This window comes from Narcine bancroftii, chromosome 14 (assembly GCF_036971445.1).
Source record: "Narcine bancroftii isolate sNarBan1 chromosome 14, sNarBan1.hap1, whole genome shotgun sequence".
NCBI lineage: Eukaryota > Metazoa > Chordata > Chondrichthyes > Torpediniformes > Narcinidae > Narcine > Narcine bancroftii.
This window is the reverse complement of record NC_091482.1, coordinates 16,488,358-16,514,272: the sequence shown is the minus strand read 5'-3', so window position 1 is coordinate 16,514,272 and position 25,915 is coordinate 16,488,358. Positions and strand designations below refer to the sequence as shown.

The 25,915-nt window shown below is 41.7% G+C and overlaps 2 protein-coding genes across 3 annotated transcripts in view; one reads left to right on the top strand and one right to left on the bottom strand.

Annotated features, from left to right (window-relative positions):
• Positions 1-7,917, top strand: part of LOC138749854 (adenine phosphoribosyltransferase) — a 20,851-nt gene extending 12,934 nt beyond the window's left edge. Inside the window, exons 4-6 of the mRNA XM_069911808.1 lie at positions 215-361; positions 4,048-4,143; positions 5,831-7,917. Coding sequence (XP_069767909.1) covers positions 215-361; positions 4,048-4,143; positions 5,831-5,988 — 401 coding nt within the window. The 3' untranslated portion in view covers positions 5,989-7,917. The remainder of the gene's footprint in view (positions 1-214; positions 362-4,047; positions 4,144-5,830) is intronic.
• Positions 7,133-25,915, bottom strand: part of LOC138749853 (ras-related protein Rab-34-like) — a 39,123-nt gene continuing 20,340 nt past the window's right edge. For both annotated transcript variants that reach the window (XM_069911806.1, XM_069911807.1), the window contains exons 6-11: positions 22,653-22,717; positions 19,027-19,078; positions 18,170-18,251; positions 16,869-16,959; positions 14,463-14,570; positions 7,133-11,964 (exon numbers count right to left, since the gene is read on the bottom strand). In XM_069911806.1, coding sequence (XP_069767907.1) covers positions 11,897-11,964; positions 14,463-14,570; positions 16,869-16,959; positions 18,170-18,251; positions 19,027-19,078; positions 22,653-22,717 — 466 coding nt within the window. In that variant the 3' untranslated portion in view covers positions 7,133-11,896. The remainder of the gene's footprint in view (positions 11,965-14,462; positions 14,571-16,868; positions 16,960-18,169; positions 18,252-19,026; positions 19,079-22,652; positions 22,718-25,915) is intronic.

Sequence of the window (25,915 nt, the reverse complement as noted above, 5' to 3'; positions counted from 1 at the left end):
CGACAACAAGCTGTTGCTGTGAAGGAAGAAGGTGACACTGACCACTTGATGTGATAGGCGCCACATCTTTAATCTCACTTTTAAAGGAGAACAGGCACGAGGCCAAGACCATCATTGTCTTGCTTTAAGCATTCAGCTGAGGCAAAGCGAAGGCCACGTACATGTGAATTTAGCAAATCACACTGAGACCCAAATCTTTTCTGTCATTATATAGGAGCAGCCATTGCCCACCATCTTGGAAAAGGGTTTTTAACAATCCGCAAAGAAGGTCACCTCTGCGTGGAGACCAAGAGTATGGCCTACACAGACTACACAGGTCGGCAGAAAATAATGGAACTGCGTCACGATGTAGTTAAAGCAGGTTGGTGCCTCGCAAAGAAAAATCTTAAAATGTTCTTGAGACGTGGATGTCAGCATCATTAACTAGATCTGGGATGGTATTGGGAGTAAGGTTTGTAAAGCGTGTCGAAAGAACCAAAGACTTGTTGATCCGAACCAAGGCTTTTATTGACTAAAAGACTGGAGCGTATCACAAGGAGGTCGACAAGTCCAGAATGACCTGGTCTGGCTAGGAGCAATCCTTTAAGACCTGCCAGTGGGCGTGGCTACACTCTCAGCCAATCACAGTCATCCTACACAACCATCTGTACATATGTACATAGACACATTGGTAATAGAATCTGTACGATCACAAGGTTTAAATCGGAAGAGATAGCAACAGGTTGTCTTCCCTGAATGAGGGGAGTCTATTAAGTGGAGATATAAAATATTTTCCATCATTCTATGTTTCTTTCAAGAGTTTAAGTGGTTTTCAAACTTTTTCTCACATACCACCTTAAGTAATCCCTGTACCATAGGTGCTCTGTGATTAGTAAGGGATTACTTAAGATGGTGGTAGGTGAGTGGAAAGAAAAAGTTTTAAAACCACTGGTTTAAGATAAATTAAACTTGCATAGAATTCACAATCGACCACTGTAGGATTGAATGGATTTGTGGCTGGTTCTGCCGGAGTAGACCACTGGATTATTGGTCCCGTGATAACTACTAATATCTGGTAAATACACCGCTATGACCCAGTCGCCTGACAAAGTCACAGGGGAATTTACTCATTTAAAACCTAAAATGAGTAATTTATGACTAATCTCTCAATTATGTTCTGGGCCATTTGGAGAGAAACAGAAGGAATGTTCTGCAGTTCAAGTGTAATGGTCAAAAAATTGCAGATGCAAGAGATCAGAAAACCATAAAGAGCGATTTTATTTCCAATTTCCAGCTCCTTTTGTTTTGCCAATTACTGGTCAATTCATTGCCACTTCTCTATGAGGAATGCCAACCTTGAAGAAACATCCTCCCTCTGAGAGATTTCTGCCACCCCCTCTACTTTGCTCGCTGTTTCAGATTCCCTTCTTGTTTTCAATAAGGTGTTGACCAAAATTCACTCCACCGCCACATCTCTTGGTGAACATAATTACATGGCACAGAAACAAGCTCTTCTGCTACATGTCCATGTAAACCATCAACATCCTATCCATATTAGTGCTATTTACCAGCACTTGTTGCATTGCCTCTGTGGTGATCAAGTGCATGTCCAGTTATTGGTGAGACAGTTGGCGTAGCAGTTAGCACAACGCTGTTACACCGCCAGTGGCCTGGGTTTGAATCCAGCGCTGTCTGTAAGGAGTTTGTACATTCTTCCCATGTCTGTGTGGGTTTCCTCAGGGTTCTCTCGTTTCCTCCCATCCTTCAAAACATATGGAGGTTGTTGCCTAATTGGGTGTAATTGGGCTGCACGGGCTCGTGGGCCGAAATGACCTGTTACTGTCTAAAAAAATTTTTAAACTTCTCAAATGCTGTGAAAATACCTTTCTCCACCACCTCCTCAGGAAATCATTTCCAGATTCCATCCACCTGTAAAGGTTCTTTCTGAAATCTCCTCTAAATCTCTTGCACCTTGGCCTTTATTTTGAGATGCCTCTGCTCTGGTGGGGGGGGGGGGGGGGGGGGGTTAAGGTTTGCTACCAGTTATCCTGTGCCCCTCATAATTTTGCTCATTTCTACCAGGTCCCTTCTAAGCCTTCTCCACTCCAAGGAAGACAACCCCACTCTATTCAGTTTCCCCTCTACAGCTGAAATGTGGGTGAATTATCTCTGCACCATCTCCAGTTCAACATATTCTTCCTATGACATGGTGACCAAAATTGTACACAAAACACCAGTTGTGGCTCAAGTCAATGGTTTATAAACCTCTCCCTGATATTATATTCACACCAGTGGTTTTCAAACTGCCCCACTAAACACACATTCCACTTTAAGTAATCCCTATGCCATAAATGCTCTGTGATTAGTAAGGGATTGCTTAAGGTGGTGTGTGAGTGGAAAGGGAAGGTTGAGAACCACTGCTCTAGACCCAATTGTTACTGAAATATTTTGCTCGAGAAAAATTGTCATTGGCCCATTTTCTTGGGAGCGATGAAACCGTGCACATAAGAAGTCATTTAGGTATGATAAAAACATAGGGATTGCTTAAGGTGGAATGTGAATTTGGGGGTGGGGGGGAGTTTGAAAACCACTGTTTTACACCCAGCCTAAAAAGAGCAAGTATCCCATAGGCTTTCTTCGCCATCTTATCGACCCATGCTGACCCCTTCGGAGATATTTGGACACAGAGATCCCTCCTTTCCTCAGTCCTTCCCAGGACCATTCATTGAGTAATATCATTGATATTTTCTAGTTTCGTTCAAATATAATGTCCTTCAGCGTAAAAGGATGCAATCTAAAAAAAAAATTCCTGAAAAACTATTTTAACTCTCACTAACTTTGAAAGCACAAAGTTATGTATTAAATCATACCTGTAGCCAAAAGCTTCGATGGAACAAAGCGAAATAGTTCAGATTGCCATGATCGATACCAAATTGGGGGTTGCCTGTCTCAATCCCAATAAACATAAAATGGAAATGAAGTAGATCAAAATTTGCACGTTCATTGATGAATTAAGGAGGGGATGGAGAAGAGCAACAAGAAGAAAGTCATACCTCTCTTGGCCTTATGGAAAAATTGGAGCGATTGATCTCCACAAGAGAATTTGAAGGGCAACCTTAACAAGATAAAAGAGACATAAGGGTTTTCTGAAGACACATCTTTAATAAGAATTATTACATTCTTAGGATATCAGAATACTTTTGAAACACTGGCTTATGAACATTGGCAAATCCCCAGAAAATGAGAGGAATGGACAACCCGAACAAAATCTGCTGAAACATGAAACAAAGCAGAAATTGTTGGAAGCCATCAGCAATCAGTGGAGATAACAGTCGTGTTAAACCAGTTTGAACAAAATAGGAACCCTGAGCAATTTATTTTGTCGAGAGTAATGGAATCTAGGGACAGATGATGGGAATGTGGAGAGGATAAAATGCCAATAGTGCTGGGCTTCCCAAACCTTTCAGCTCATGGAACCCTTATAGAGAGCATTTGGAAATCTTGGCACCCCCAGAATCAGTGTCAGAAGAGATCTAACCAGCGGGGGGGGGGGGGGGGACAGTTTGCTTGTGAGAACTCACTCAGAAGGGGGTGGGGGGAAGGATGGACCCCCTCTGTCCGCCGCGCTGCCACACTTACCCTTTCGTCCGGTGTTTCAGACAAATGTACATGGAGACGAAAATGAGGCTTGGGCCCGATGTCCGAGCTGCTGACGTCAGGCCTCATCACGCCATTTTGTTTTCTTTGGGTGGAGGACACTGTTTCCTGCTGTCCCAGGAACACATTGAATTAAAGACAAGAGGTGATAAGTAAATGAAAGAAAAACAGGTCGACTATTATTACTCCCGTCATTTCTTCTGCAGAACTCCTACGCCTTTCCATGGAGCCCCAGTTTTGGAAACCCTGGTGTAGGGTGAGGTCAAGTGGGTGCACGGTGGTGACTCAATGGGTTTGTTTCCATGGTATGAGTCTGTAACTAAACAGTGTGCAGGTTTGCTATCATTCTCATTAGCCCTTTATCGCAAGGGACATCTATCCAGAAAAATACTTTGGAAACTATTATTTCAGGTTTGCGAATCCTGTTGGTTGACCAGTGGGTTGAGAGCGGAGGAACAATGGAAGCAGCAATAACACTCATTGAACAAGAAGGTGGAACTGTAGCAGGTAGAGTGCAAACAGCTGATTGATCAGTGCTGGTAACTTGCGTCCACTGCGCACTTTCCGCCATGGTGATGATTAACGGGAATATCCCCACTTGTGGTAAAATGATGAGAGCCATTCAATTCTTAACGATGTGCTTAAAAATGGACGTTGAAAATATGCATTCATGTTGTGTCGGTGGGTGATTGTTTTCTGACACAGCTGAGACCATCCAATTCTCATCCCCATTCCCCACCCCCATCCCCTCACCCACCTGTCCCCATCACTGCAATTCGAACCGTGGAAAATGTGCTCCAAAACTCTTGATGCATCTTGTGGTTGCTAACAGTCACTCATTTTGGGGGAGGAAAATGAGACCATCCATCTGTTAAATCTAACTTCCTGTCTCCCATGGGTATCTTCGAGCCATTGGAATCAGGATTGTACAACTCTGAAATAGGCCCGTTTTGGCCACTTTGTCCTTGTTCCCTCCTGTGATGCCTTTCCACACTAATGACTTTCGGCAAGCTTAAGAGATGTTCCCCAGAAACTTTCTTCTGAACATTTGGTAAAGATGTTGTCCACAGACCGTGTATGGTTGCTGTATTAACAGCTGGTTACCAAGGTTGCATAGATAAGCAAGGCACTAATGATTGATGGGCCAGCTGGCTTGATGTATCATCATTAATGGGATGTCAGTCTGATTTCAGCAAGATGAGATAAATGGGAGGAGAGTGTGCCTTCTACAGTGAATGAAAGAACATGTGGGTTACTACAGTAAAACCCCTGGTACCCAGCATCTATGATGCCGGATAAGTGAATTTTCTGGTTGCTTGAGACTTTCTCTTACAATGCCTAATACACTTGCATTAAGAATAAACAGTTTAAAAGTCAAAAATGCTACACTATTACAGAACAAACTTCACTTGCATGAAACTTTAAAGCATTTTACTTTATTTTCAGTCACATTCTTCGAAAAAAATTAACCATTGCTGCATCTGCAGGTTCCTCCCCTCTACAATAACATTATAGATAATTAACTCCTCCCCTCCCCTCCCCACAAGTTTACAGTTAAAGCCTCTGACCAGGGTGACTCTTACTAAGCAGGGATAAGAAGACACTTTAAGAGGGTCACCCCAAAGTCGAGCAGCAGCATCAGCCAGTTCTTCGTCCTGGGTGACGCCACCTTATTCCAGCACAAGTTTATACAAACAGCTACGATGACCAAGGCACGCCGCTGGCTGAGTATCTGCTCCCATTTTCACCAAAGGTTGATGTGTAACTTCAGAGAACATTTACTTGTACAATTTTAAACTTGTGCATTTTTTTAACCTATTATCGTATTCCTAATTATTTTCTTTTTTTTTTACCATTTGCTTGAATTCTGAATACCAAAGGTTTTACTGTATTTGGAGCAACATCTGCAATGGTGAAATCCTGGATGTATAATTAATCAAAAATAAGCCAAGAGAGCTGGGAGAACAAGGCTTCGGGCCATTGAGGTTGCAGTACATTCATTTGGTCATTGTTATATTCCAGCTTTGCTCAACGTAAATGGAATTTTGAATAGGCAGTCAGAATTAAAGCCCTGCAGTCTTTCTGAAATATTTGGAAGATGTTGCAACTTCCTTCCACAAGCAAGGCCTGGTCATCTTGCCTTCCTCCTCTATCTGATCGGAAATGTTCTTTTTTTTTGTTGTTGCCTTAACAGGTGTTGCTGCAATTTGCATCGAGGACACGAAGGGAGGCAAGCAAATTAAAGAGAGATACAAGTGTTCAACTTGTGTCCCTGAGCACCTGCAGCCACAATTCAACAATAAATACCTGGAGAGCTTCAAAGTCTTTGAGACCAAATGTAATAATAAGTGAAACATCACATGGTTCCAGAGGACTCGATCAAAAGAAGGATATAATACTCAGGAAATTAATTTGTTGTGCAGATTAAAATGTGGTTGGTTCAAGGCCCTATCCTTTCCTGGGAAGGTGCTAAAGAGCCCAAGACATTGATCTTCCTGTCGAAAGGCCCCTTTGTTCATCTTTCCTTGTCATTGATTGATGTACGTATCCTCTGGACTGACATCGTGTCTCCATGATTACCCTCCCCCCGACTATCTTCATCTCTTTCAGCCTCATGTGATCGACGACATGCCGAAATACTGGAGGGCCTCAGCCCTGAAGAAGGGCTCAGACCCAAAACGGCAATATATCTGTGTTTCCTGTAGACACTGAAAAGACCGGCTGAGGTCCTCCAGCTCTTTGGAGTGTTTTGTACTACAATCACAGTGTCTGCAGACTTTCAAATTCGCTCAGCCCTGTGTGATTTCCTGCCCTTCACCCTGCCACAAGATCTCCAGCAGACCCACATCCAGCTGAACAAGTTTCCCCTGATTTTCCACCCCTGACAACCTAACGTCACCTTAGCCCTCCATGCACGTCATCCCTACTTATCTCCCTCCCCACCCTAATCCACTCCTCAGCAGCATGTTGATCTCAAAAGTTCACCACATTGGGAGAAAATGGGCTTCTGTGCAGGGTGTCTATTTTACCCGACAAAATGCCTTGGGTCTTGTGTGCAACACAGAGATGGAAGGTGGTCTTGTCCAATGCTGGCAAATTTTACTTACAGAATCACAGGAATTAGCATATAAAGAAGCAAACCACTAATCCCGCTTCTCCCTTCCTTCCCAACATCGTTTGTTTTCCTTTCATAGTATTTTTCGAAATGCCTTTTTAATGCAGTGATTGAATCTGCCTGCACTTTTCCACCCGCTGGGCATTTCAGATTCTAACCACTCACATATTTTTGAGCCCCTTGATTCTTTGCTCTAATTCTGTTTTGTTTCATACCATCCCATATTGAGGTATTTGATATCAGAGACTCTGCCATGAAGCGTTTGCATTTACACTTCTTGCTGATGGGAAAAACTTGCATTAATAAGCACCTTTGAGTTTACCAAACTTGTCTCTCAATATCCAGCTGTTCACTCTCTGTCATCTAACACATGATGGACTCTTACACTGACAAAATGATCTTTATTTCAAGAACATGTACGGTTCTACAGTAAATTGAAAACTCCAGTGAGGACAAAGCTACAAGCCTTTAAAATATGATCATTTAAAAAATATGCAGAAAATGATATGTCGTGACAAACGTATGCATGGAAGAAGCAATTGCGCCTCCATCAACATGTGACACTCTCCGCGATTATCTTAGAAGCAAGCACGACCCTTTTAACTTCTCTTTTTGCCCAAGCTCTCATTCTTATGGCTTCACTGAGTTCAATCTTGGACTAATGCACTTTAGTTTTCACTTGATGGGATTCAATTCCTACATGTGTGATCTGATCAATTAAAATGGAATCTAACTACCTCTACCCCCGGCTCCCACATCTCAGGTCAACTATTATGCGTTACTTTCTGTCCACAGTGCTTTGGCACAAATGACCATTCATTCAGGTGCATTTGCTTAACATGCTATACACTGCAGTTTCAGTCTTCTCCCATCATTCGGTCTTTTAAGACTAGTTGCTTGAGTTTCCAAATTTTTGCGCTTGCAAGTCACCTATTTACTCTTCCTTAAGTGGATGCCAGTTGTACATCTGCCAAACCTACATTAAAATAAAATGCCATTGCAGATATCTGTCCACTAGCAAACTCGTAAGCAAAAGAATTTAGGACAAAATAATAATCCGTCTTCGAGGAAGGAGTGGTAAAGCATCATATAGCTTGAAGGGCTCAAGCCCAAAATGTTGGTTATGTATCTTTATCTCTGCTAAATAAAGTGTACTGTTTGCGGAATTTCTCCAGCATTTTGTTTTTACTTCAAGGAAAGAGTGTCCAGATTACTTGAACAAATCTACACTACCTTAAGGTGGATTTCATTTTTGCAGGGCATGGGGACCGTATAGATATGGATCAATGCCCCATTATTCAATCTCCTTAATTTCCCAGTCAATTAATTAAATGAAGATCACTGAACAGAGGGAGCAGTTTTATCAAAAGTTAAATCTGCCCCCACATATATTCCATTTGAATCAGGATTTGATACTTAGTTTGCTGAAAATGAATGAAGGTGACTCCCACTTGTCAATAAATCAAGCAATATTTTGTGTGCCGTGACCAATGAATTCTGTAAACAGCAGGGCATATTTTGTTCCCAATTAAAGTTAAAATGGTGATTTGTAGATATTGATTTGTAGTTATTGTAGATACTTTAACTTTTTAACACATCTTTCTCAAGGCTCATTTCAACATTTATCTCGTGGTCATGTTGGTGACATGCCACCAAACAAGCCTATTCACACATTATCAAGTTATCTTAAACAACTTGATTACTTAATTGCAGTTAAGTACAATTTAGGAGTAATTAATCATTGCAAGTAGCTTGGGTAAAGAGGAATGTTGGTCAGGTTAGCATGAGAACGATTGTGGCTGCAGAGAATTAATTTTGGTACGAAGAGGATCTGAATACATAAAGTACGTTAACCTTAAAGTACTTCACAGATAGAAAGGAAAAATACAGTGGAATTAACAGTTAAAAAGTAAGTCTACAGAACTATGTTGTGATGCTATCCAATTTGAGTACTTTTTTTTTCTTCCAAGCAATGTGGACAGTTCATGCATAAGAAGGATTGAGGGACTAACATTGGTGACCATATGATGGTGAGGGACAGACCCCAGAAACTCCTGACTGCCAGCAATAGAGTTTTTGCTACCAGCTGCATGAAAGAGGAAGATGATGTTAAATGATACAGTTTTGTGTGATTGGGGAAAAGAGGTGACAGACTGTCTCTTGCGTATAAAAAATGTTGGAACATGAGGCAAGAACGTAGGGAAGACCTACAGTTCAATTATGCTTGCTGCATTCTTGGAGGGCCATATGTTGACTGAAAACCAACAGCCCTAGCTGTCCTAGTTAATCATGAGCTGTCCGTCCTACATCCTTTATTTCCATAACACTGATCTGTTAACAGATTTGGCTTTTTTTAAAAAAAAGGTATCAAGCTGAAGAGAATAAAGCAGCCATTGTCAGCCTTTTATTGGTTATGGATGCCCTTCGACTCTGTCTTCCTCCCCCCCCTCCCCACCCCTCACACCTCTGTGAAGCAGTCAAGTTTTGGTTTCTTCCATACTTCTCTCCTACCAACTGCATTTATGTTACATGTGAAAAGAAAACCAGGCTTTTACTTAAATGTGCTGCGGCCCCCAGGGGAACCATAAGATCCCTGTTGAGAATGGCTGGTTTAAATCCACGAGAAAACTGAATGGCACGTACCAAGAGAATGCCCTACCAAACTTGTTGTAAGTAATATTTTGTCACAAGTATTAATTTGTTTCATGTGCCACAAGTGAGCACGTCACAGCATTGCAGAAGTACATTTTAATTAAAGGATCTTTTGTCAAGTTGCGGAGGTTCGTGAGCATTTCAGCTCCCTGTTGCAGTCCGAACTCATCAAGCTGTTAGCACTTTCAAAGATCTAGCAGTATTGCATTAGAACAAAATCTTTTGGTTGGGGAAGGGTATTACGATTACGGAATCAAGGGGGTGGGGGATAAGCTAAAATTTGGCACAGTTAGCGTAGCAGTTGGCACAATGCTATTACAGCACCAGAGACCTGGGTTTTAATCCGACGGTAAGGAGTTTGTACGTGCTCCATGTGGCTGCGTGGGCTTCCTCTGGGTGCTCCAGTTTCACCTTTCCAAAATAACGTATGGGGGTCGTAGGTTAATTGGGGTATTTGGGTGGCATGGGCTTGTGGGCTAGAAGGATATGTTATTGTGCAGTATTTCTAAACTTAAAAAAAAATTAAAATGTACATTAGCCTTGTTCACAGTGAATAGTGGAATTACTTTAAAAGGCTCAATGGCCTCCCTCTGTTCCATGTATTCTGATCCCATGCTACCAATTGTCCTCGTATGTTTGCCCAAGTCCAAAGCATCAGAGAAACATTAAATAAATGAGCTTTTAACAATTAAATTAAAGAAAATTGGCCAGTATCAATTTTAAGACTAAGCAGACAGAATGTACAAATATTTTTTAAATGGCAACAAAAAAGGTTTATTTTAAAAAACCAATTAAAGAGCTATTTAAAGTAAGTAATGCAGATATTTAATACTTGCGAAACACTGAGCAAACATTCCATGCACCGATGTAATGATGTTCAGTCTTTTTATCTGGGGGAGGGGAAAATTCTGGCATATTCCAGAATTTAAAAAGAGCAGCCAGGTAAATCCCAGCTGAAGAAGTTCTTTTTCCTGGGCTACATCTTGCCTAACTGCTTCTTTAATCAATAGGGATCCAAACTGAGGACTGCAAGGACTCTCCCTTTTGACCTCCTGAGGTATCAAGACAATGAAATGGGGAATAAATCCCTGTACCCCTTATTTTAAATATCTGCTCCACCCTGCAGAACTATCCTCTCTGTACCTTAAGTCCGAGGTCAATGCAACCAGGAAGCAAGTGCCTGCTTCTTCACAGCACCTTGACTCTCCGTGAAAGTGATCCAGAGTAATTTTGATTTACATTTCTGTTCAAATTTCATCTGTAGATGAGTGTTGCAAATGATGTCTCAAATATATGAAAGAGAAAAGTACCATTCATTTATCTACCAAAAACCATCCTAAAAATATTTACATTATGAATTTCATTGTATGGATTTGTGTTAGAAGGATTAAGGTGTTAGAAAACCTGTAGAAGATGCTGTCACAATGGTAACATATTTCTCCTAACAGAAACACTGAACTGGAAATTTGTCACTGATTACATGTGCCAAATCCACAAATGTGTGTGTGTTATACTCCCCTTTTGAAACCCATTCCATTAGCTTCAATTAGACTGAATTTCAGATTCAAAATTTAATAAACACATGATATTGCAGCATATGGACATTGAATTTTATTTCTGAAATTTGGTTCCATTGAAGTTGATAAAATGTGATCGTTACCAAGTCACATTTTGCTCCAGTATGCAGAGTATTGACTTTGGTTCAAATGTCAAGATTGAGAACCCTGAGGATGTGCAATCCCGCCCAGTTTTTACACTTTGTCTGACATTGGCCTGATTCTCCTGGTCTGGCACCTGGACCTATTGAACCAACAGGAATGGCAAAAGCAGGAATAATCAACTTCCCACCCCTTAATGTAAATAGGTGGAAAATTAAATGGCTTCCATCCAAAGCATGTGGCCCACACACAAGATCTGGAAAGTCCACAGAAATGTGGGGCAGTGACAGCTCTTTGTCCTTGTAACATCTACTTCACAGCATTGATTTTTAAGTTCAGTTTGGAGAGGTGAGAATATTTTGTCAGCTGCATAGGCTAAATGTACAATATAGTGGGATGGAAATATACTCCCAAGTTCCATACTATTTTACCAAACTTCAAAGTAAAATTCCGCATCCATGTGCTGCTACATCATGTGTGTGGCCAAGGATGAATTCCTATCCTATGAGGTCATAAAGTGAGTAAACAAAAGTGTGATAAAGGGAGTCCAAAAAACTTCTACGATGCTTTTCTTTCTGGTTCCAGCACCAGCTTTAAGCCAGCTGTCGTTAAACTGGGCATCAGCACTGGTAAAGAGAGTGAGAGAGAATTAACATCAAATGGCAGTGAGTTAACAGCAATATTTGGAAACATTCTCAAGCAGGATTCCTTGCAGAAGGCCCTCCTTCTGTCAGCTTTTAACAAGTTTTCTTACTATAAATGAGCAGTTGGTGCCAATGTTTTGTTGGCGAGACAAATCTTTGGTTAAGGTAGGATTGTATGTTGGCAGCGAGACTCACTGACAGCAGGTTGGCTTAGATTTCTTCCCATTTCTATACAGGTTTTTATCATTATTGTTGATGCCTGTAAAGGAAAAAAAGTCTTATTGTATGAATTACAATAACAATTAAACCAGAGATATTTAATGTAACCCCCCTTTTCCACTGGGAATTCACTGGGACAGGGTCCAGTGGACAAGGAACATTGAACACCAGCGTCAAATGACATCATTTCACGCTGGGGATTAACCTACTCGTATTCCCGGCGTTTGCTGACAAAACCAGTGGAAAGGGGACAACAGAAAGTCACCCATTTCCAGATGAAGGTAGATCCTTGGGGATGAGTTGTGTTCAGTGGAAAAGCAATTAGTGTCCCAGTTAAAGGTGACCCAATGGAAACCACACAAAGGTCTTTCTATCCCGGGGCACTGCACACCCAATAAACTGGGATGCCTATGGAAAAGGGGCTAGAGATTGTATCAGAGCAGATATTTGCAAACTCTGCAATTTGTACCTTAATTGTTCCCTGCCCCAAGGCGGAGAGTGATTTTTAAACATGTCCGGCCATTTAACATGTCCAAACAGCAGAAAGGAGAAGAGTTGATGACTTAGGGATGCCTACGTAATTCCACCAGGCATAGTGGAAGATGTCAGAAGTACATTTTTTTGGTGGGTGTCTGGAATGTAATGACAGGGGTTGGGGAGGAGGGCAGTTGGTGCTGGTACAATAGGGACATTGAAAATACAAAGATAGGCACACTGATATAATAGAAATAGAGGGTTAATGTTGGAGGTAGGGAAAAAATGAGATTGTGGTGTAGTAGGTTTACATAGTGGGCTGAAAGGGGTGTAATATTTCATGTTTTATTTCCCATATTAGTCCTACTCTGGACCCCAAATCAGAAGGTTCTGAGGTCACAGCAAGGGCATATGGTGAAGGGTGGTACAGAAAGATGAAGGCATAAGATACCATCAAAATAGCTGTTCTCAGGCAGGAACATCATTAACATGAATGGATTTGAATGAATGATGATGGCAGAAGACAGTGTTATTCTTCAGCCAGCACCACCTCCGGTGCAATATTGGCTGTCAGGCTTCAACTTGTTTCCTTGTATCTTCATGGGAAATGGATTGCAGTGTTGTGGTATAAATTTGTGGCATGCTCCCAATTCCCCTGAACTTGCGGAAGGCATACTGCCACCTCTACCTACCAAGTTATGCCTGCTACGTGGAATAACTCCATCCATCTTTATGTATGTACTGTATATGTATATTTTGTCTGCAGGTGTGTTATGCCTGAATGAATATCAGCGTGTTTTACACCGAGGACCGGAGAAGGCTGTTTCGTCTGGTTGTACTTGTGCAAATGGATGATGATGAACTTGAACTTGTTGCACCCTCCTCAGAGAGGGAACTCTCATTGCAGCACCTTGACACCTACAGAACTCTGGACACAGAGAAAGGGGCCACGGAAGGATCGATGGCCACCAGGCCTGAGAGCAGGTGCAGCAGAGCTAATGATGGGTAGGAAATGGGACCCTTCATGTGCTGCCGGTTTTTAAAAAAACCCTGATTCACAGCGATTTTCACCATCAGTACATTGCAGGTAGAGCTCAGCAATCTTTGGGCGGCCTTTTAGAACAGGGATGAGAAGACGTTCCTTCAGTCAGAAGGTTATGAATCACACAGCAGTGGCGGCTAAGTCATTTGGGTATATTTAAAGCAGAAATTGGTAGATTCTTAATTAGTAAGGGCATCAAAGGTTGTGAGAAGTTAAAAGGTAACATCTTCTCAAAGGTTAAGGGGTTGAAAGGAAAAGTACATCAGCCATGAATTGAATGGCGGGGCAGACTCAATGGGCTGAATGGCCTAATTCTGCTCCGAAGTATTCAAAGACTTTCTCACTTGAGAAATTAAAAATACAGGCAAATCCCCACATCGTGGGTGTGGGTGTGTGGGGGGGGGAGGGGGAGGAAGTGTGTTCCTAAACAATCATTTACATCACAAGTTTCTGTAACACCACCCCCCATTAAATCCAATCAGATGAAGCTACAGCATCCAATTTTTATTCTATAAAGATCGTACAATTATTATAGCTACTTTAATGAAAATTCTAGAAGAGAATAGCTAAGTATTAGGTCCATCTCACTTAAGCTTAAGGACAAACACTGACCAAGTAAACTGTTAACTTTAGGAGTTCTGTTACTGACGATGTTGAATTTGACCCGCAAACTCACCGCACATGCGCCAACTTACAGACCCTAACTAGCAAGGTAAGTATGCGCATCTTGGCTCTTGCATGCCCTGTAGCCTTATTATAGATTGTAAAATTTACATGATTTATGTTATATTTTACAACACAAATCATGTAAATTTTTCATTTTTTTATAGATTTAAAAAAAAATTCGGCTGTATGTTCAATGGACTTAAGTCGCATAGGTCACAAGTCTGGGAGCACCTGTATTTACAGAGGTGGGCATTGCTAACACAGCACCATTTATTGCTCATCCCTCTCTCCTGCCATCTTGACTGATATGAGCTGAATAGCTCCTGTTGGAAAGGAATACGCCCAGCTATACTCACGAACAACGTCTCCAATCCTCCTTGGGCCAGTCTTTTCCAGCTCAGTCAAAACATTGGATTCAAAGGTCAAGGAGGCAACCCGGAAAAAGAACTCATTGACATTTTCTCCTGTGGACAATGAAGAAGAGTGCATTGCCCTGTAAAACTCCTTCCAGTCACATCCCCCTAAACACAGCCCCAGCCTCCTGGTTGATGCCTTGGAGCGACAGGAATTGTATCCAATCACTGTGGCAGAAGATGAGGCCTGGCTCTTGGACCAGTAGAGAAGCAGAAAGGTCGATCACAAGTGATGCCTAGATTCTAACCCAGTTAGAAGTTCCATTGGAAGGTACCCAGATGCATATTCCATGCCCAGTAGAGTAGATAATAATGGGCATTCATGAGGGCCCATGAGCAGAAGTGAAAATAACAAAGCCTACTGAAATATAAAGGTTCACAAAACACTCGGACATATTTTTTTAAATGCACCAGATGCATATTATTTATTTAGAGTGCCATAAGGAGTAGATACCGATTTTTAAATGAAGCTACAGCATCCTATTTTTATTCTATAAAGATCCTACAATTATTGGTTTATAGTGTGAAAAATTTTTTAAAAAATTAAAAAAAAGATCCTACAATTATTATAGATACTTTAATGAAAATTCTGGAAGAGAATAGCTAAGGATTAGGTCCACCTCACTTAAGTTTAAGGACAAAACCTGACCAAGTAAACAATAAACACTGCCATTTTAGACATAGAGCTAGTTAGTAAAAAGTGAAACATGACAGTCTGCAGGCACTGTAATTGTAGTAAAACCACACCAAAATGCTGGAGGATCTCAGCCGGTCTCGCAGTGACCGAGAGAAATAAAAATCTTTTCCTCCTCTGGGAGTTGCGAGAGCTGCTGAGGTCCTCCAGCATTGCCGTGTTTTTACTACAAATCACAGTATCTGCAAACTTCCATGCTTCTGATGTTCACAGAAGAATGGTTGAACAGTGCCACCTAATGGAATTGTGGAGGAGGCTACATAACTGCATTACACAACGTCCCTATTGCCTGCACCAAACCCTGTTTGCTTGATCCATCCAGAGTTCCCACTGAAATTCCAATGACTGTTTTGGAAAATCCCCTTAGAAAATTCTGGTGACTCCCTTTGCTATTGCAAAGCCTCTTCGGGGAATTAGAGAGGGGGAGATTGGAGACAACACAGGACTTAGAAGGACAGATGGTCAAAACTTGCTCCAAAAGGAATGAAAAGTAGTAAAAACCCAAAGGTGCTGGAGGAACTCAGCAGGTCACGCAGCGTCTACAGGAGGTAAAGATCTACATCGAACATTTCAGCCTGAGCCCTCCTTCAAGGTCTGAGCACAAAGTGGGCAGGTGGGGGAAGAAGGGGCAAGGGGGAGGAGCACAGACCAACAGGCAAAAGGTGATCATTGGACCTGGACAGGAGAGGGAAGGTGAGAATTGTTCGGGGGGGGGGGGGGGAATAAATGCAGACCTGGAGGAACAGAGTTGCACACACCCCTTCTCCCTCACAGCCATTCAGGGTCCCAAGCAGTCCTTCCAAGTGAAGCAACACTTCACCTTTGAACCTGCACACAGACCCACGCCCAGGAACACATGAAATATACATCTGGTACAATCTCCATTTCTCATCATTCAAATTTGCAGGACTACTCTATTGCTGTCCCAACTTTCAAGCTAAAACATAATGAAAGCCTTTCCAGTGGGGTTGGAACCTTGAACACAATATCTTATTCCATGTTCATTCCAAAGTATATGAAACCAAGTATGCTGTCCATCCTGTGATATTTACTTTCAGCTAAAACATTGTCATCTTGTGTTTTTTTTTAATAAAAATAATGTGTATAAATAACAAAGCCATTTTGAAAGATGAAAGATGCAAGTCTGCTCTGCCGTACTTTGAATCACGGCTGATCAGAGCTGTGGGCGACCTTTGACCTGGCAATAGTGAAAGCAGATATGGAACCTGCGGAAGCTCTGGAGGCAAATCTACGGACGCTCGGCGACTCTGGGGGGACTCTCTGTGGCTTCTCCTTCTCTGACTGGAAGAGGCGCTTCAGGCAATTTCTGCCGAAGGCGAGTCTGTCAGACCTCACAGAGGCAAAAGCAGTATTGTGTCATGTTATCCTGTTTTTATGAGAGTGACCAATCAATTGAATCTTGGAATCTGCTAACTTGTATACACTGCTCCTCACTTTATTTCCCATTATTTGTAAGAGATTATAAAATACAGAGCAGAACCAATACCTCCCTAAAGTCAAAACCCCTTTCATCCAAACCAGGGAATGGTCAATTCTCCACTCTTCACTCAGAAATTCATAATCCTGTCTACACAAAATGATACTGCACTGATTATAGCTTTTGCTTTTTCAGGATGCAGTGAAGCTGTACTCACCAGTTAGGGAAGATAATGCCCAATATTCAGCCTTTATTTCTTTCGCAATTTTGATGGCATCTTTCTCAATCAGATTGTACTGGGCAGGAGACTGGATGGAACAATGAACAATACACTGTGTTAAATAATAAAATGCACCTGATTCTGGCAAGAGTGCTCAGTCAAGGAGTAGCTGCCTAACAAGTGTACAGACTCATTGGGCATCATAGGGGTGGGTGGCTTGGCTGATTTCAAGAAATGGTCTTCCTTAGCATGCACCCCATTCCCTGATCTCTTAATCAACAGGTTCAGGCACTCGATAGAAACCAGCTTCCATTATTAGAATGGTCGAACTGGAAGTCTGTAGCCGAGGGCCAGGGTTGACGTCATGGGAGGGGGGTGATTGTGCACCCACCCCACCCGGCCTGATGCTGGTGCTGACACCCCTCCCTGGTTTGATGTCACTGCAGCCACCATCCTGGTCCGACACTATTGCCCCCACACCCCGCCACTGAAAAATTCATTCCTCCCTCCACCCCCTAATGCCCCTCGATTAGATTTGTTCTGACAATGACTCTGTGACAATGAGTAATGTGCAATGAATCACAGTTGAGTCAACGTTGATGAAGAGAATTGAGGGAAATGCAAGTGCAGGAGTTCTCGTGGTATTTGGAGCAAATGCTCCTGACCCTCCCATCTTTAAGAGTGATTCTGAAATGCTTCTCTGATCAATAAGGTCATGCAAGAAGTCAGTCATAAATGTAAATGATTCGAAACTAAGTGCAGATCAAAAGTTGGTGGGAATAGGGGTAAAGCAGATCCACAAAGGCAATAGATACATGAAGTTATCCTTCCTGTTGCCTGGGTTAAGACTGTGATAAGGCCAAGTCAAGTTTATTGTCATCTGATTGTACAAGTACAACCTGACGAAACAGTGTTCTCTGGTCCTCGGTGCAAAACATGCAGACACACTACAGACATAACACACATACAGACAAACAATACATATGCAGGATAAGTATTCACATACACATCTTTAAAAAAATTGTTCCATGAATATGGGAGTCTCATACAAGATTTACTTTAGTTAAATGTAACAGTGGAACAGGACAGTAGAAAAGGTAATAAGGCCTTTGAGGGAAATGGATTTTTCCGACATTTCCTCTGAAACCTGCTAACGTCAATGACTTCTCCTTCCCCCATAAGTTTGCAGGACATGAAATCACAATATTTGAAATTTAACTGTTGGGAGTATTTTAATTAAAATATATCAACCCCGCAATGTTTTCATAAATAGCTCACTAAATTCGCTTGCTACTTACACTAAGATCCTTCTTTGTTCCAACTAAAAACAGTAGTACAGAGGAAGGGTCGTTTTCTTTCAGTGCATCTTTTAACCATTGCCTGAGGACAACAAATATGAAGAGGAGGGAGAAGAAAAAATCAGAATCCAAAGTTTATCTTTTATCCAGAGACTAATTTGGCATATTGAAACATTTGTTATTTATGTGTAACATCACAATTCTGTACTGAAACAAAATTCGATTAAAAATAATTTGTGCAAGTTACACATATTCAGTCATAAAGTGGCAAAGAGCAGTGAATGGTTTGGGGAAGTGAAAAACTATGATCGATGTGATGCGTGAGTAATTATCGGAAGCCTCATTATTAGATGGGCACATAATCCAATTCAAAAAGAGTACAAGAATTGCAAATACTCATCAGGCCAAGTAGCATCTGCAGGGAGAAATGAACAGTTAATGTTTCAGGTATCTTATTAATGGCATGGTTAGCGCAACGCCTTTACAGCGTCAGCGATCGGGACCGGACCTGTGTTCGAATCCCGCACTGTCTGTCTGCATGGGTTTTCCTCCGCGGGCTCTGGTTTCCTCCCACCATTCAAAAACATACCGGTAATTTGGGCGGCATGGACTCTTATTGGCCTGTTATAGTGTTGTATGTCTAATTATAAAAAAAATGTAAGCCATTTTCAGAGATGATGAGTTTCATACATTTAATAGGTAAATAGTGGGTGAATTTATAATAAATCCATTAAATTTGGCACACTGCCTTCACAAATCAAACAATTCAACAGTGGCAAATAAAGATAGTTTGAAAAAAAATTATTTTGCAGGTTTCTTTTCGTGATGACAGCACAAAGTCTCACTTTGTTACTTACTTTACATGATCCAGAGACGCTACATCATTAACATCAAACACGATTATTATTGCTGGAAAAAAGAATGCATAATTCTTATTATTTTCATGTATGGCACAGGGAACATTAACTGTTGGAAGATATTAGCTAACTGAGAAAATGGACACAACTACAGTAGTCGTAATTAGCATTTTTACAGCATTGTTCACAACGTCCCAAAGATCTTTATGGTCAAAGATACTCTTTTGGAGAGTCGCCACTGGAAATGTGCACACACAAATTCTCTTCATTAAGTAACTGCAACGAGATAAATATTTCCAAAGAACAGCTGATTGAAGGATAAATGTTGGCCAAGACACCGGTGATAAATGCCCAGCAGCTCAGCGCCACAGAATCCTTTTTGTCCCCGTAAGAAGGATTTAACACCTCCTTCCAAAGACGACTGTCCTGAGCAACAGCCCGCTTCACTTCTCACAAAGAAGCACAGAGATGCGGGGTCGGTGGGCTGGTGGCTCTTTGTTTAAGGAATTCTCCAGGCTGTTTGTTGTCTTCTGTGATTTTTGGACTTTGCTTGGAGCACTAAAAAGGCTCCGCAGTATCGGTAGCCTGCCTTATTTTTTTCCTTTAAGGCCAGCTGACGAATTAACCATCCCCGCCCCCCCCCACCGGCCCCCATCCCCACAATAGAAATTGATCCTACTTTCTAACTCTCCAATTGTTAAAGTTTTCATCATGTTTCTAATTGAAAAAAGACTCTTTCTTCTCGACCCACATAAGCCTCATCACTATTGCATAAATAGTTAATTAACGGAATAAAATAAAACCAAAACTTAAAACTGTTTCAGATATTTGAGTTTACGTTCAAGGTGCACGGTATTAATGAACTGTGAGAAATCTATGTTCTGGCCTTAAGTTGTCCCCAGCCCAGGCCTGTGAATTACAAAAGACAAGCAACAGTTGCTGTGTGACTTGCTGAATGTAACTTGCACACTTCAGGGATGTGAGAGGATACTGGAGAGGTCAGAGGAAACCCATGTGTTCACAGGGAGAACATGTAACCTCCATCCCAACAGCAGCGGAGGTCAGGTCGATGGAGTTGTGAGGCAGGAGTTCAGACCTTCCCACTCCTTCAGTGTGGCCCCAAGTAACACATCTCTGTGACTGGCTCTCAGTGACAAACACAGCACGGATATTCAATTTTCTCTTCACCATGACAAGATGAGATGAGATGATGATCAGGATGAGATTGATAAAACCCCCAAAGCTGTCAATTATTTCCCCACCACATGATGGTGCTGCATATTCTCTTCTTGTGAGTAAAGTTGTGCATTTCTCCAATCTCCCTCACGCTCCAGTAAAGCACTTGTGAAATGTAATTGTTTATGTAGGGAATGCCACTGTCAACATGTGGATAGCAAGTTCCTAAAATGTGTGAATGATTAGATAACTGGAGAAAATTAAGGGCCTGGATGCAACTACCAAACTGAGGCTACTCGCAAATTGGAGGAACACCACCTAATATTCCATCTGGACATTCTCCAAACAGACGGCATTAACATCGACTTCTCCAGTTTCTGTTAAACCCCTCCTCCAAGCCGCTCTCTTTCCCTATCCCTGTCTCCTTTCCTCCATCTTCCCACCCCTTCCCATCCCGCTCTTCACGTCTCACCTCAGCTTTATCCTCTTCTACCCTCCTACCTATATCCACCTATGTAACCCTGTGCCCCTTCCTCCCCACCTTTCTCTTCAGGTGCCTGCCTGGTGTTTGTTCATACCTCGACGAAAGGCTCAGACCCGAAACATTGGTCACCTTTTAGTTCCTAGAGATGCTGCCACGTGATCTGTTGAGTTTCTCTAGCACCTCTGTGAATTGCTTGCTAGAAATAAATATTCTTCTTCAAAATAATACCCATGGTATATTTTACAGCTCTTGAGCTTCACGTTCTCTTCTCATTTGGACTGCTCCTGGCATTAGACCTGGGTTCGGATCATTATGGCAATGCACTATTGATTCAAGAACTGTTAAAAGGCTCAGCCAAACAAGAAAGCATCTTCTAAGTTTAGATTGTTGCTTTCTGAGCGACATTAGTGGTAGGGTTGTTTCACATTTTTAATTTTTAAAAATATTTAGACATATAGCTCTGTAACAGGCCAATTCGCCCTTACAACTTCATGCACCCCATTAACCTACACCCCAGTACATTTTTTTAACGGTGGGAGAAAACCGCAGCCCCAGAGAAAACCCACGCAGACACAGGGAGAATGTACAAGCTCCTTACAGACAGCGCAGGATTCGAACCAAGGTCCGGTCCCAATCGCTGGCGCTGTAAAGGTGTTGTGCTAACCTCTATGGCAACCGTGCTGCCTTAAGTTGGCCCATTCTTACTCTCTTAACATGATCAGAAACGGTCAGAATTCAGCATACAAGCTCCCAAATGGTCATGACTTCATCTCACAAACCACCCACAACTCTTTCATTCACTTGGTGGCCCTGATTTACCAAATGCAATGGCAGGGAGTGGATGGGTCTTTGCTCCATCCCACTGACAACTGCTTCGGGACTTTCATTCATGTACGACATCAGAAACCACAAAGTTCCAGTCAGTGAAACAATGCAGCAATTTCCATTGCAAAACCACTAAAAACCCTTGAACCAGTGTGAATATTATAGATGTACAAATTAACCCCCAGTAAAATAATTTAATTCTAAGGGAGTTTTAATGGTACACTCAGCCACATTTGCAAACTGTCCTATAAAGTCAACTTTTATGTATGTGTATTGGATTGCCTGAAATGAATATAATAAGATCACTCGGTATAATATACAAATAATGTCACTAAAATTGCTTTCCCTGTCTGTAAAATTTTTAAAAATTCTTTGATGTGACTGGCTACACATCCAAGCTTCAGAACATTACAGCTGATGGACAGAAAAGCAAACCTTTGAACTGCCAGCTGCAGCCATTGGAAAATGGGAAGTTCATGCCTCAGAGGTGACCAAGTCTCCCTGGGGTACATTTTCCCTAAAGCAGTGGGAAGCATCACTGCCTCACCACGAGCTGCAAGTTCTGGGCTGTTGCCTTAGGTGCTTCACCTTTGTGGAGGGTGTGGATGGGAGCGTGGGAAAGTCTAACAGGAAAACAGGTTATAGGATGGGAGTGGGTGATGGGAGCTCATTCTTCATCAAACACAGATTCAGGATTCTGGGAGTCGATTAGTCTGCTAAATTCAGGGTCCCTGGTTGAAAACAAAGCCAAACTTAGACCATATTGCAAATAAAAACACTTCTATTTGTACTAACTCCTAGTTGTATTGGAATATCTCAAGTTACCTGACAAAGAACATTTTGTGGAAGTCGACTAATATTATGCAGATAAATATATCACTCTAAGAGCAAATGAGATGAGCTACATTTCTACAAAATTGCTGGATACTGGAGATTTCACTCTCTTCAGCAAGCAGCGCTGGAAGATCTTCAATGAACTAGCAGACCGGGCCTGAGTTGAAAATCCGGCAGTAACAACCAATAAAGCAATACCCCTCTATACTGTACTAGGTGTACATCATAGGCTTCACAGGTGAACCTTCTGGCTAAGGAAAAGCCAGATAAAACTACATTTCACAATGAAAATAAAATGTACCGGTACCTTGAGCACCTCTGTAGTAGGTTGATGCGATACACTTGAATCTCTCCTGACCTGCTGTGTCCCACCTAATGGAGAATATATGGAGATAATTAGATTTATTTCAGTGTAACAGATTTTGCTACATTTAATATACCTTCACATTGTCTTGATTCCATAATTCATATCCAGCTATTTTAAAATACCTGTTAAAACACAACGCTGGAGGTCAAGCAGTGTCCTTTATATAGCAAAGGTAAAAATACATAACCGACGTTTCGGGCTCGAGGCCTTCATCAAGATATGGAAAAATGTCGACAGGCGACTTTGAAATTGAAGTTGCCATTTGAATCTTTGAGCACGTTCCACCTTTTAATTAGATCATGCCCTTTAACCTTTGCTTTCCGATCTGAAATTCACCAGAATCTCAGATTAATCCTCTATGCAAACCAAAAAGCAATGAACAAAGGCCACAGAGTTAGCACAGCACCAATCTAACCCTATCTGCAACATGTAATGGACCTCAGTGACAACACAGACCAATAAGTTTCCTTTCTGCATTTGGGGTGCTCTTTCTTGTTTCATGTCTGGTATTTCTGTAACAGTGAGGCTTCAGCAAACCTCTCTTCCCCACATCCATGGCCCGAGCCCACCTACCCTAATGCCAAATCTAGCAACCTTTACTGCTCCACTATTCCTGGTCTGAGTGAGAGAGCTCCACAAAAGGATGTCAAATATAAATAATATTCCCAGTGAAACAGTCATCCAGTCATTCCTTGGGAAGAGCCTGGACTGAAGAAGAGGCATACATTGTAAACGATGTTTACAATTCGTGTTCAGTATTGCAGTGTTGATAAGGGTCAGACGAACGCGTTCATCATGGCAGTGCCTCTTTACCTGGACATGCTGCAGTTTGAATGCTCTCCCACCAAAGGGCGAACTCACTGTAAGTTGAAATCTCTACAGTATTCAAAACTGGGACTGCACATCCAATCCTACTCCTATGTTCCGATTATATGCTACACCCAACTCTCAGTCAGAGTAACTTTAAATATTTATTTCTACCTGGTAGGATTCTGTTTCTATAACTTACCTTGGAATAAGGTTTCTTTATCTTTCTAACAAGCTTTGCTTACCACCTTACAGTAGATCAACATGTCTGACTTTTCTCAGGGCCCTTCTGTGACGCTGGTACCTTATTCTCCTTAAACAGGCGACTCATAAAAACACATCTTTAGTGTAGGTATCACTCACTTCAAATTTAACATATAAATGGCCAGAATCTTAGATGCTTTATCGACACAGGAGTATTGGTTCATACATTTGTTATCGTTTTAAAAATTAAAAAGTGTTCCATACACTATTGAAATTCAGATCTACCCTTTTACTTCATTCTCTTTTTCAAAATTGCATTCTTTTCTTTTTTTTGCTATCAGTGAGTTGCCAAGAATATGCTAGAATGATCCTGTCAACAACTAAACAGCCTTTTACAAACATTGCCAGCTTCCTCTAACCACAAATTCATTCAATTTGAACCCAATCCTGCATTCAAAGCAAGACATTTCCTGTCAACATTTCCTATTAACAATTTTTTTGCTCAGAGGTCATTAATACGATTTCCCAAATACTGATTTTTTAAAATCACTGAATATGAATATTGAGCATCAATGCATTGACCAATGTCTCTTGATCAAGGGTCACTACATCAGGATCAGTAAGTATTGATCAGTGGTTATTAATACAGATCAATAATCATTGAATACTAATAAAACTATTAACACACATATATATAGATGTGTGTGTGTGTGTCTGTATACACATACATATATACACGTACATGTATTTATTTACACATACAGTGCACACACATTCTGTATATACCTACACACACATTAATACATACGGAATATATTAAATGAAGGGTACGAAGGTTAAAATCCAAGCAGGTTCACCTGTCTGAATGTATTCTGTTTGATCACAGGGATTGGAAACTATTAAGTGATGATGTTTCTGCTTGTTATCTCTCCAGTAATTAAAACAAACCTCTCTGATTGCTGATTCTCCTGTAAGTGAAAATATATGTTCCCCTGTGCTTTATCTAAACCCCTAATAATTTTGAATGCCTCCATATGTCTCCACTAAAGGATAATATCACATCATTCTCTTCATTACTAAAGTTTAACCTCGCTCTTCTCATTCCAGTCAATCTCTTTTGCATCTTTTCTGTCATGTGGGGGGGGTCTGAGCCCACAGGTTCTTGAAAGTGGCCATGCATGTAGATAGACTGGTATAAAAGGCACATGGTGTGACTGCTTTCATTGACTGGAGCATAGAGTATAAGAGATGGGAAGTCATGGTGCAGCTACATAAATCTTTGGTTAGGCTGCACTTGGAGTATTGTGTGCAATTCTGATTGCCCCATTGCAGGAAGTATGTAGAGACTTTGGAAAGGGTAAAAAAGGGATTACCAAGATAATGCCTGGATTAGAGGGCATGAGCTATAAGAGAGGTTAGAAAAACTTGGGTTGCTTTCTCTGGAATGTCAGAGGCTGAGGGGAGACTTAATAGAAGTATATAAGTTAATGTGAAGCTGGGGAGGGGGGGGGAACAGTCAGAACATTTTCCCAGGGTAAAAATGCCACACACTAAAGCCGCTTTCAGGTGGCCAGAATACCCAACTGTAAAGCCGCCTATTCTACCCCAATGCGGCTGTCGGGTGGCCACCTGAAAGTGGAGAACCCAGCAGGAGGAGCACTTACCTAACCCTCCTCCTGTAGGTATAATCTCCGGCTCGGAGAATCAACTGTGGTACCTGAAAGCAGCAGTGGGACTAAGGCCACAGTCCACAGGAGCCAGCGCTCGCTCGGACGCAGCTCTCCTTCAGCTGGTACGTTCAGGTGACAGAAGGCATCTTCTCTGCGGCCACCTGAACATCCCAGCTGCACTCCCCCAGCCGCGTTTGCTGCCACATTATCTGCGTCCGAGCACCTGAAAGCAGCTTAAAGGAAAAATGTTTAAGGAGAAGGAGGTTGGGTAGTTTAAAGGAGATGTGTTGGGCAAATTTTTTAAACCCAGGAAGTGGTAGCTGCCAGACATAGTGAGGGATGTTCTAGACTGACACATAAATATACAGAGATGGATAGATATGGATCATAAGTAAATGGCAGAATTTGATTTTAATTTGGCATCATGTTTAGTGCAGACATTATGGGCTGAAGGGCCTGTCCCTGTGCTGTACTCTTCCTTGGTTTTTGTTTTCCCAAGGTATTGTGGTTACCTTCTATGCA